Source organism: Miscanthus floridulus, chromosome 8 (assembly GCF_019320115.1).
Source record: "Miscanthus floridulus cultivar M001 chromosome 8, ASM1932011v1, whole genome shotgun sequence".
In the NCBI taxonomy this organism is placed as follows: Eukaryota; Viridiplantae; Streptophyta; class Magnoliopsida; order Poales; family Poaceae; genus Miscanthus; species Miscanthus floridulus.
In genome coordinates this window covers 1,089,415-1,101,965 of record NC_089587.1, presented here as the reverse complement: position 1 = coordinate 1,101,965, position 12,551 = coordinate 1,089,415, and the positions used below count along the sequence as shown (strand labels likewise).

The 12,551-nt window shown below is 48.4% G+C and overlaps 2 protein-coding genes across 2 annotated transcripts; both read left to right on the top strand.

Moving 5' to 3' along the window:
• Positions 1-568: 568 nt before the first annotated feature.
• LOC136470833 (aspartyl protease family protein At5g10770-like) lies at positions 569-2,144 on the top strand. The gene is made up of 2 exons (XM_066468565.1): positions 569-733; positions 859-2,144. Exons 1-2 carry the CDS (start codon positions 574-576, stop codon positions 2,142-2,144), a joined length of 1,446 nt encoding a protein of 481 aa, XP_066324662.1. The 5' UTR covers positions 569-573.
• Positions 2,145-7,910: 5,766 nt separating this feature from the next.
• On the top strand, positions 7,911-11,776 carry LOC136470832 (autophagy protein 5-like). The gene is made up of 8 exons (XM_066468564.1): positions 7,911-8,185; positions 9,175-9,299; positions 9,433-9,499; positions 10,367-10,456; positions 10,541-10,628; positions 10,739-10,882; positions 11,080-11,211; positions 11,299-11,776. Exons 1-8 carry the CDS (start codon positions 8,051-8,053, stop codon positions 11,643-11,645), a joined length of 1,128 nt encoding a protein of 375 aa, XP_066324661.1. The 5' UTR covers positions 7,911-8,050; the 3' UTR covers positions 11,646-11,776.
• The last annotated feature ends 775 nt before the right edge of the window (positions 11,777-12,551 follow it).

Here is a 12,551-nt window from a genome sequence, read left to right as displayed (position 1 = left end):
AGACTGCATGCCAGTTTGATTAGTTTGACTTCATGCCTCACATGCAAAAGGAAGAAGAAAATACTTTTTGGGTGGTCAAGTTCCAAGCTCGAGCAGCAAGCAGAAGCGAGCAGACCCCCATGTGTTTTATGTCTAAAATTGTACTACACACACACACACGAGCACTCGAGTATCTTTTGTAGGCCGTCGTCTCTCGAGAATTTCCAGCCAACAACAACTGAAAAACGGCCGGTTGTTGGTACTATCGAGACTGTAGCAACAAACGTTCGGCCCATGTTCATACATTGCTTAGCCGCCTTAGCGCAGTCAGAAGTTGACTGGATTGGTTTTGATGTACTTAGAATGTTGGGATGTAGGTGTAGCGATTAATGATGAAGAGATAGATTGATGAAGTAGCACCTAATATAGTTATCTGTCGATGATACCCCGGTCATAAATAATGCCGGGGCACCCTCTATATAAGCAGGTGCATATATTCTGAAGCGGCAACTCACTGCGACTCTGATATCTCAGCTAGCTCCTGCAGCATTGCCTCTCTGGCGAAGTGGCAAGCAAGGAACTTAACCGCAAGCCATGGCGTCTGTTCCGAAGCTTCTTCTCCTGAGCCTCCTCTTTTTTCTCAGCTGCTATCGCTCTCACATTGCTCACGCAGGTGATGATGGCAGCTACAAGGTTCTGTCCATTGGCTCTCAGTCTCTGAGGACCAACAAGTCCGTCTGTTCCGAGTCCAAAGGTGCAGTACTGTCCGTGCACGCACCAGCAGTTTCCTTTCCTTGGACTCGGTTGATTATTTTGTGCACAGTTTTACTCATATATATGACGTACAATCGTTTCCCTTGCTTTGATGGTTGTTCCCAGCAGCGGTTCGGTCGTCGTCCGGTGCCGCCACGGTGCCGTTGCATCACCGTCACGGCCCATGCTCGCCGTTGCCGACCAACAAGATGCCAACTTTGGAGGAGAGGCTGCACCGCGACCAGCTCCGAGCTGCCTACATCCAGCGGAAGTTGTCCGGCGGCGTCAAGAAGGGCGGCCGCGGCGGCGCTGGTGGTGACGTCCAGCAATCGCACGCTGCCACCGTGCCGACGACCCTGGGCACCTCCCTGAACACGCTGGAGTACTTGATCACCGTACGCCTCGGCTCGCCGGGCAAGTCCCAGACCATGTTCATCGACACCGGCAGCGACGTGTCATGGGTGCAGTGCAAGCCGTGCTGGCAGTGCCACTCCCAGGTGGACCCACTCTTCGACCCCAGCTCGTCGAGCACGTACTCCCCGTTCTCCTGCAGTTCCGCCGCCTGCGCGCAGCTCGGCCAGGAAGGCAACGGCAACGGCTGCTCCACGTCCCAGTGCCAGTACATTGTCAGGTACGGCGACGGCTCGGTGGGCACGACCGGGACCTACAGCTCCGACACGCTCGCGCTGGGCTCCAACACCGTCGTCAGGAATTTCCGGTTCGGGTGCAGCCACGTGGAGTCGGGCTTCAGGGACAACGACCAGACCGACGGGCTCATGGGGCTCGGCGGCGGCGCGCAGTCGCTGGTGTCGCAGACGGCGGGGAGGTTCGGCGGCACGGCCTTCTCGTACTGCCTCCCGCCGACGCCGAGCTCCTCCGGGTTCCTCACGCTCGGCGCCGCCGGAACCTCATCGGGCTTCGTCAAGACGCCGATGCTGAGGAGCAGGCAGGTCCCCACGTTCTACGGCGTGCGCCTTGAGGCCATCAGGGTGGGCGGGAGGCAGCTCAGCATCCCCACCTCGGTCTTCTCCGCCGGGATGATCATGGACTCCGGCACGGTCCTCACGCGGCTGCCGCCGCCGGCCTACTCGGCGCTGTCGTCGGCGTTCAAGGCCGGGATGAAGCGGTACCCGCCGGCACCGCCCAGCGGCATCCTCGACACTTGCTTTGACTTCAGCGGCCAGTCCAGCGTCAGCATACCGACCGTCGCGCTAGTGTTCTCCGGGGGAGCCGTTGTCAACCTCGACGCCAACGGGATCATGCTGCAGACCAGCAGCAGCATCCTCTGCCTCGCCTTCGCGGCCAACAGTGACGACTCTCCCGGCATCATCGGCAACGTGCAGCAGCGGACGTTCGAGGTGCTGTACGACGTCCGCGGCGGTGCTGTGGGGTTCAAGGCTGGGGCGTGCTAGCCTGATATATATCGTGATCAGCGAAGGACGTCGTTGATATATTTATCTTTGTGATTGCAATTATCTTTGTTAATTTAATTTTCTTTTTTAGAGAATTGTTAATTTAATTATCTTTGTGATTGCAATAACGTGATGCAAGTGTGCAAATTAACTACAGTCCAAAAGATAATTGGCTCCGTTCGGTTTGCTGAATCTTGGCTGAAAAACATGGTTCTTGCTGAATTGTTGTGAGAGAAAAACACTGTTCCGGCTGAAAAAAATAAGCCGAACAAGCTGAATATGGGGTAAGCCGAACGGGGTCATTGTAATTTCTCCTAATTGATATATTTATTAATGCAATGGCGAAGCTAGAGCAAATTAGAGGGTAGTGTACTTACCTTGTGGGTGCATAAACATGTCTGGGGACTGTGAAATTTTAATCAATCTCACAGTTTTTACATTTTTTGGGTGGTGCATTAGCATCCCTACACATTACCTACCTTCGCCCCTGTATTAATGATATATTATGTTGCTCTTCGCGTGTGATTGATACTAACTATGACCTATATGTCAATGTTTATGGTATATACATACATACTGTATATGGGCACTTCAAAATTGTTTCATCATGCGCCACTCCTGGTCACCTGCCGAAGGCCACGAGCGGCGGCCGGCGAGGGGTCGTGCGAGGTCCCCCGAGCGGTGGCGCATGCTTTCTCCTGCTGACCCTCCGCCAGTAGTCTGCCCTACCACTAGCCAATCCGTGCAGCTGCCTGCCCTATCGACTATCGTACGTGCCCCTTCACCGCAGGAACCAGGCCGTCTACCACCGGCACGCCTGGGGTTTATGACGGTGGCGGCGAGCAAGGGGCTCCGTCCTGCGCACATCAACGCATGCATGCAGTCCGCGGGAGAGCTGCGCACTATGTAAAAAAAGGTCATATGCACCAGCAGCACCTACAGACGCCGAACGAAAGCGCGTCCGTGGTAACAAATTTGTCGAATTGTTTTGCTCTGGCAATATCCAGCAACGTGCTCGAAGCGACGCCTACATATTGTATATGGACACTTCAAAATTGTTTCATCATGCGCCGCTCCCACCTGCCCAAGGCTACGACCGGGCATTCCTCCATGGCGCCGACGACGTCCCCCGAGCGGCGGCGCATGCTTTCTCCGGCCTGCTGACCCTCTGCCAGTAGTCCGCCTAAAAGCTCTAGTTTGGTTTTGGTGAATTGATGAAACCCTAAGTGCTAACCTAGTTTATCAAAGTGATCATGAGATAGGTAACATGTTTCAAGTGGTGAAGCAAATGAAGATCATGACATGATGATGGTGATGCCATGATGATGATCAAGTGCGTGGACTTGAAAAGAAGAAAGAGAAAAACAAAAGGCTCAAGACAAAGGTATAAGTAGTAGGAGCCATTTTGTTTTGGTGATCGAGACACTTAGTGAGTGTGATCACATTTAGGATCGATAGCCGTACTATTAAGAGGAGTGAAACTCGTATCGAAATACGGTTATCAAAGTGTCACTAGATGCTCTAACTCATTGCATATGCATTTAGGATCTAGTGAAGTGCTAACACCCTTGAAAATGTTTGTGAAAATTTGCTAACACATGTGCACAAGGTGATACACTTGGTGGTTGGCACATTTGAGCAAGGGTTTAGAAATTTCACCGGTGGAGTGTTCGCCCGTAGAGTGCGAACAGTCCGACGGTGCCACCGGCGTCCTATACAGAAAAGACAGAGTTTTCACAAAGTGCACCGAACGCTAGTCTCAACTGAAATGGAGCGTCCGGTCAATGGAAGCTGTGAAGATGCTGGCGTCGGTCTTGGACCGGACGCTGGGTCACTTTGCGACCGGACGCTGGCGGGGTGCATCCGGTCTTGCTGATGTGGCAGCGCATAGAGGAGACAGTGGGTGACTGGACGCTGGGTGAGTCCGGTCGAGTATGACCGGACGCTTCCGGTCGTGAGTGGAGGCTTACTGAAAATGATCGGACGCTGGTGTCCTGTGTCCGGTCATGATCAAACTGACGTGTCCGATCGTAGCTGGAACCTTACTGGAAGTGACCAGACACAGGGGTCCTGCGTCCGGTCATGGCACTGTGCTGCATCTGGTCATCACTTGACCGTTGGGATCGGACGCTCAGTATTTGAAGAGAGGGATGACGTGGCAGCCATCCATTGACTGTATGCTGGAAGGGCACGTCTGGTCGATCTGACCGGAGCGTCCGGTCACCCCTAGTTCTGCCTAGTGAAGGGGTACAACAGCTCTATTTCGTGGGGGCTTCTATTTAAATCCTATGGCCGGCTCTAGCTCACTCTCTTGGCCATTTGCATTGATATAGCAACCTTGTGAGCTTAGCTAAAGCCCTCCCACTCATTTTCCATCATTGATTCATCATCTTTGTAAGATTGGGAGAGAATCCAAGTGCATTGCTTGAGTGTTTGCATTTAGAGGCACTTGGTGTTCGTGTTTCGCTGCGGGATTCGCTTGTTACTCTTGGTGGTTGCCGCCACCTAGACAGCTTGGAGCAACGAGGATCGTCGAGCGGAGGTTGGTGATTATCTCCGGCTCCGATCGTGGTGATTGTGAGGGGTTCTTAACCTTTCTCCGACGGAGAGCCAAAAGGCACTCTAATGAATTACTCGTGGCTTGTGTGATCCTCATCTTATGTTGGTCGTGCGGCACCCTATTGAGGATTTGGCGTGTGATGCCAATTAGCGCGTGAACCTCCAAGTGAGTGAATCGCCACAACGAAGATTAGCTTGCCGGCAAGTAAGTGAACCTCGGTAAAAATCATTGTGTCATCATTTGATTCCGAGGTGATTGGTCTTCATTGGTATTCATTTTTGTGATTGATTGGCTCAATCCTCGACACGGCGGTATAACCATCTTGCTCACTCTCTCTACATTACCGCAAACTAGTTGTCAAGCTCTTTAGTGTAGCTAGTTGTGAGAGCTTGTTAGTTTGGTTAGTGTGGCTCTTTAATTAGCCTTTGAGAGCACAATAACTTAGTGTAGTGACATAGTTATTGTGTGGATAGAAACTACATAAACTAGAATTGTGGTAGGTGACTTGCATTTTTAGTAGACTAGCGCAACACTCGTTTCGCTTCATAATTGTCTAACCAATTTATTAAATGTTGTTGTAGAAATTTTTAATAGACTATTCACTCCTCTCTGACCTTTCACCGCCCTACTACTAGCCGATCCGCGCTGCTGCCTGCCCTATCGACTATCGACTATCCTACGTGCCCCTTCGCCGCAGGAACCCAACCGTCCACCACCGGCAGGCCAGGGGTTTATGACGGTGGCGCCGGCAAGCGAGGGGTCCATCCTGCGCACATCAACGCATGCATGTAGTCTGCGGGAGAGCTGCGGGACCAGGAGCCAGGCTATCCACTAGCGTGCTGAAATGCAATACCTTAGAATACCTTAGGTATATGAGAACACGGGTTTGAACCCGTCAGGCTAACTTTTTAGTGACTCTAAAACGATTCGTTTCTAAATCGGTTTTTGATATGAGAAACTTAGAAAACGTGTTTTGCAGTTGTTTACTATTAGAATAAGACCCACACCACTATATATACAAGAGGATCATAACCAATTAAAGATCCCGACACCCAATTATCTAAAACACATCTAGTACCTCTCTTTATCCTCTTTACACATGTCGGAACCCAAATTTCCTTCTTTTACCAGTACAGTGATTAATTCGCTATATAGGAGTACATGTTAGTAAGTGCTAGTTACATTTTCTTCCCTTTTCATTTAACCAGGTCATGGCACTAGGGGATGCATGGAGAAAACGATAAAGAGATGCCGGCCTTGGTGTCGCGCTCTCCAATGGCTGTGGGGTGACAAAGCTAGTTACAAATACCTCTAGAAAATGATTCCACCTGGTTTAGCATTTCTGTTGTGCTGTGAGGCAATAGCCTAATGAATCTTGCTTGCAACTTCTATATGCAAGCGTATCGTATTTGAACTTTAATAATTGTATGCTTATGCTACTGTAATCATTTCAAACTTAGGTTGTTTTAACTTAATAAATTCCAACTTAATAGCGTATTATTTATTTGTGACTCAATTTTGTAACATTGTCTCGTTGCAAACTCCATGTACATGATATGATGTGTATTTGCTTAATCGAGTATGATCTTGGTTGTTGATGTGGCTTATCGAGGTCCTTCGTAACGCTCGATGGACTATCGGGTTTATATAAGTGATGGTAGGCGCGTGCCAACGTTTTTAACGGGGCAGTCATACTTGATCTTGTATAAATTGGACGGTTCTGTAACAGCCCTGCCCGGCGAGGCCAGCCCTGGCAGCGTTGCCTCGCCCTCCGCCACGGACGCCTTGCGTCCACGCTGCCTCCCTGGTGTCTAAGGTGAGAAGAACATGAGAGAGAATTCTCTAGGAGGATAGTTTTTGGGTTTTAGATAGTACTGCTAGAGAAAACAACAACAAAAGTACTATTGAAATATCTGGCTACCCAAATAGATAAATATGTGGCTACCAAACAGATAAGTAGGGGTCTGATTTGGATAACATTGTTCTGAAGATCATGTGATTCGATTTGTTTTGCGGTAATGCTCCAGTCAGGGCATCCGTCCGTTCGGACAACTTCTCCATTAAAAAAACTCGACGCCCGTTCACCCATCACGGCCCTATCCACCACGCTCATCTTTCGCGCCCAACTCCACCTCGCTCGTCTTCCTCGCCTTCGCGCGCGCTTCCTGGCCGTCGTTCTCCATCCTCGGCAGCTCCGGCGCCTAGTCCGCCGTCTGCTTGGCCGGCGCGACCTCCCATCGATCGGATCGCGATGTCCGCTGCCGTTACCGGTCTCCTCTGTCCTGGCCAACGCGACCTCCCATCTCCTCCTGTAGCCGCATGACTGTCGTCCTCCATCCTCGGCAGCTCTGGCGCCTGGTCGTCCACCGGCTTGCCCGATGTGACCTCCCATCGGCCGTCACCCCCATTCTCGACCGCCGTTTGGCCGTTCCCCCACTCTGAGCTACGTTGTACGGAAGAAATATGAAAACGCATGTTGGAAGCTTATGTTTCAAGTGTTTCAGATGTTTCATAGGCATGTTGCAAAAGTAGATCGGGCTGTTGCGTATGTTGCAATGGTTGTACACGTATGTTGCAAGCTTCTGTTCTCATGGTTTCATCTGTTTCCTAGACGTATGTTGCATGTGTGTTTATTTAGATGTTGCATATGTTTCGCCCGGATGTTGTGTATGTTTTTGCAATAGTTTTAAGTGTTTTGTAAGTGTTTCAGATGTATGTTTCAAGTGTTTCATCTGCCTTTAGACGTATGTTGCAAGTGTTGCACATGAACGTTTCAAAAGTAGATCGAGTGTTACATCTCCCTCCTCGCCTTCTGCTGCATCGCCTTGATGTTTCCTCCCCTCCTCCCGACGCCGGCTGGGTATCCGCCGACGCCTCCCCTCTTCTCGATGCTGGTGATGTTTAGGGTGGCTCGGTGTCTCCTTCCGACGCCGGCTAGGTATCTGCTGCCGCCTCCCCTCTTTTTGATACCGGTGATGTTCAGGGCAGCGTGAACCTCACGGGAATACGCAAAATGGCACGAAGAAAAAAAATTCCAGGCGCGGGCATTGGACGTGGCTAGCAAGGCCGTGAAGAGGCGTGCCTGTCGCCGTGTTGCGCTCCGGACCTCGGCCGGGAACGAAAAGCCGAAAAGGACTCTCTGGCTCTCCCTCCTTCTCCTGGTGGGCCAGGCCCAGCGACCGAACCCGACCCAAATTCCCAACCCGTCCGTGCTCGCCTTCCTCTCCTCCGCCCGCCGTCTCTATCGCCGCCCCGCCCGGCCCCAAGCCCCCAACCCTCTCGGACTAGGCAAGGGGACCGGCCGCCCAGCGTCGTAGCCGGCGAGATCTGCCCGCCGGCGGTGGCAATGGCTGCCCCGCACGACGAGGCCGCGGCGTGGTCCGAGGAGGCGGCGCGCCGGGTCTGGGCCGGCGCCGTGCCGCTCCAGGTCCACCTCCACGACGCCGACGTCACCGCGCTGCCCCCGCCGCCGCCCTTCCTGGTATGCGTGCGTATGCCCCCCTTCCCCTACGGAGACCCGCTCCCTCCTCAGCATCTACCTACCGCCTCCTGCCCTTCGCTTGCTATTTCGGCTGCGAACTCGCTTTGTTCCCAGGATAGGAATTCTCCGTCGTGCTACTCCATTGCCGATTGCTCGGCTCGCTTAACTGTTACGTTAATTAAGATCACTGCTGCTCAGTTTCTAGGCCACTACAGTGGTGCACAGTACAGGCCATTTGTGCTGATCACATCAGAAATTGAGCTGCTGTTGTAGGATTTGCCAGTCTTTTGGTTGAACCCATGTACAAGATACCCAACTACGGGTTGTAAAATCCTCGTCTTCACCCACGAATCTGTAATGCAAACAAAGCAAAACTTCATGCCAGCCTTACAAGCTAGTCTAGGTTAATTAATATTTTGAAGTTGAATATCAGTGGGTCGTCATGACTCCCGCGTCAATTTCTCGGGGCTCACAAGGTCTTCTCTACTCTATATCTGGAACCTACTCCTTCCATTTGTGTGAGGAGTTGAATTTAGCGCTACCGATCCCTGCAGAGTTTTATGCAGTGGCCAGTGATAAGGTTTAGTATATAAGGTTTGTGTGCTCCTTCGCTGTTACAATTACTGCACAGGAGAATTCATTGTGTCTGTCGTTAATACCTGTCTGAGCATGATTCCAGTCTGATAATCATGTGTGCACTCTATTTTTTATTTCCTTGGCTTGTTTAGTTGGCATCTTATGTGCACTCAGATGGTGTATACTAGTGTTTCTATGGAATTCACTGAAAATTCATCTATGTACCCCTTCCTACCCACGAGTACAACAAAAGTGCAAACCTGCTATTCACCTTTTGTTTCTATGGAAAGTCCTATACTTCCCTTTACAGGACTGTTCTTCGTGTTGAGAAATATTTGGAGTTTTGGCATACGCTGTTAGTCCTCCATAATCTTATCTGTTTCAATTATGGATCTTCTTTTTGTCTTGAACAGACTTTGGGGCCAAGAATTGGGTACTTGCCCCTCTTGATACCTGTTATAAAGGCTCATTTCAGCAATGCGCTCCCACCTGGTGTTGACACTGTTTGGTTTGAATATAAAGGGCTGCCTTTAAAATGGTAACATGTGTTCCTTTCTCCATATAGCTTTGATGGTCATTTACTCCTGAGTTAAATAATGGAAACGCATGCTATTGTTCAATACTCTTTAAAATTGCTGACAGCCTTATTTTATTTTATTTTGCACTCTTAGGTATGTGCCAATTGGTGTTCTTTTCGACCTTCTATGCGCAGATCCAGAAAGACCATGGAATCTAATAGTAAGGCTGCATTTTTCACTTCTACTTTTATCTTCGGATGTACTTTTATGTACCTGATTGTTTTGTAGTATGTTCTCTGTCATTTGTGGTCTGTTGATGTAATATACATATGCAAAGAGGGACCGATATATCTCCTTTCATAAACTATTTACATTATGTTTCATATTTTTGTTAGCTTGAATTATTATTAACTATGTATTTTATACCAACTCTACCCCTTCTGAAGTTTTCTCTATTTTGACTTTTGACTTAATTTTGGACCATACTCCTACAACTCTAGTTACTAGGTTAGCAATTCAGCTCAGTGAAGGGCCAGTTAGGTCAATCTGAAATAATGGAAACATTTTTTACTGCAAGATATTCACTTTGTATCCCTTGCTTTATAGAAGTCATACAGACATCAACGTTTCAAAGGTTGCTCACGTTGTGTAATATGGCTAGGTCGCTAGGTTAAAAAGAACAGCGTTGGGTGTTTATGACACTTTACTTGACTGGGGTAAAAAAAAAAAGGGCAGACCCAGTGCCGGAGGCTCCCACATGAGTGGGGGTCTGGGTCAATATGTGTTAGACAGCTGCATAGGCGCATGGGCTGTTGGCCCATTATGGCTAATTATAGATTGATTGATGTAATATTAGGCAAGGAGATCCCACGGTGATCATGATTCTATAAACCAGCCCAGAGCCCTCCTTGCCTATATAAAAAACAAACTTAAAGATTTTTTTATTACATGGCAGTTTTCAGTTGGAGTCTGGAATTATGAGAATAAAATTTCTGCATTAGCTTGATGTTTCTGGTACCACATGCCCGTTTCTCTTCTTCAGTTCTTATATAGTTGTATATTAACTCAACTTATGTATCAACTATAGGTCCATTTTAGGGGATATCCCTCAGAAATCTTGTCACCATGCGAGGGTGAAGATAGCGTGAAGTGGAGCTACATGAATTCCCTGAAAGAGGTTTGTTTTGAGAACCAAAATTACCACCAAGTACCATCACAAAGGAACCGATAGTAATTTTGGTTTTTTTTCCCCTCTCTTCAGGCCACCTTCATCATTACTGGGAACAATAAGAGTGTGATGAATATGTCACATGCTGATCAAGTCGCTCTGTGGGAATCTGTAATGAAAGGTACCCTCTAGAAACATCATCTCACTTTGACAAACATATCTCTGGCTGGTGAAATGTTCTGAAATGCATTTCCGCCACATTTTAACCATCATTGTGTTATTTGTTATTAGGTAACTTAGATGGGTATAAAAATATCTCCACCAGGCTTAAGCTTGGACCATTCGAAGATGATGGGTTAGTACGAACAGCCTCCGCGGAGCGGCAACGCCAACAAAATTCTGATGAACCTGAGTCTCCTGGATCTAGCAAACCGTGTATGCTCTTTTGCTCTGGGACTTTTATATTGTCATTCATGTTAAACATTCATGTGCTTACAAGAATTTAATACGATAATCCGGATTTTTTTTCATAGTTTCATTCAATGCACTTTCCAAGTTATATAACATTAAGTGATGCCATGTTATGGTATGCCCACATACCTTGCTGGCTCTGATCAATAATCTATGGTTAGGCAGGGTCCCTGTTCGACTATATGTACGCAATGTTCAAGAAGAGGTTGAGTATATAGAAGATGCAATACCTGTTAGTGACTGGGAAAGTGTGTCCTACATAAATCGGCCATTTGAGATTCGCAAGGTTGAAGGTATGTGGTACCACAGAACTTTTATGCTTTTGTATGGCTATATGAGCTAGTTGTTTTCCTTAACATGTACTTCACTCTACGTCGCAGGTAGAAGTTACATCACCCTGGAACACGCATTGCAAACATTACTTCCAGAGTTCTTCAGCTCAAAGCCCGCAGGCAGAGCCGACGACTCCCAACGTGCAGGGGCACTGGATTCAGCTGCTGACAGTTCAGATGCCACCAATTCTTCAAGAAGTTCTCAGGAGGCAGGACAAGCCCTGGCAAGTCCACGAGAGGCGGCGGGTGCTGCCAAGAAAGCGAATGTGAAGCTGGTAAGGGTGCAAGGCATCGAGCTGGACATGGACATCCCGTTCCTTTGGGTTGCCAATAACCTGAAGAACCCTGAATACTACCTCCACATTTGTGTATATGTCGGCACTCGGGAACAATAGAGCTAAGAGTAGATGAAAAAAATTGTTAGATACTACGTGTAGTAGAGTGTGCTCCAGATCATTGGCTTTGTTCTTTGGTTATTAGATGTGTCATCCTTTGTATATACAGATACAGATGCTGAAATTGTAAACCTTTTGGATGCACGGTGGTGGAAGGATGGAATTGGATGGTGAACCTTCTTTTTTTTTTGGTTCCCGACCGACATATTGCAAATGGTATACCTGCTTGGAGCAGAATTCTGTGGTATGATATTGTTGCTAGGAGAGAGTTATGAAGCTATGGGAGAGAGTTATCGAGCATCGCTTAAGAGCAATAACGCGGGTCTCTATGAACCAATTTGGTTTCATGCCCGGAAGGTCAACCATGGAAGCCATTTTCTTAATAAGACAAGTTATGGAGCGGTATAGGGAGAAGAAGAAGGACCTACATATGGTTTTTATTGACTTGGAGAAGGCTTATGATAAAATACCAAGGAATGTTATGTGGTGGGCTTTGGACAAACATAAAGTCCCAACGAAGTACGTCGGGCTCATTAAGGACATGTACAACAATATTGTGACTAGAGTTCGAACAAGCGATGGAGACACGGATGACTTTCCGATTAAGATAGGACTACATCAAGGGTCAGCTTTGAGCCCTTATTTGTTTGCTTTAGTGATGGATGAGGTCACAAGGGACATACAAGGGGACATCCCTTGGTGTATGCTTTTCGCGGACGATGTAGTGCTAGTTGATGAAAGCCGGACAGGAGTGAATCAGAAACTGGAGTTATGGCGGGAGACCTTGGAGTCCAAAGGTTTTAGACTTAGTAGAACTAAAACTGAGTATATGAGATGTGACTTCGGCACTACTACTCGGGAGGAGGAAGATGTTAGTTTGGAAGGTCAAGTAGTGCCTAGGAAGGA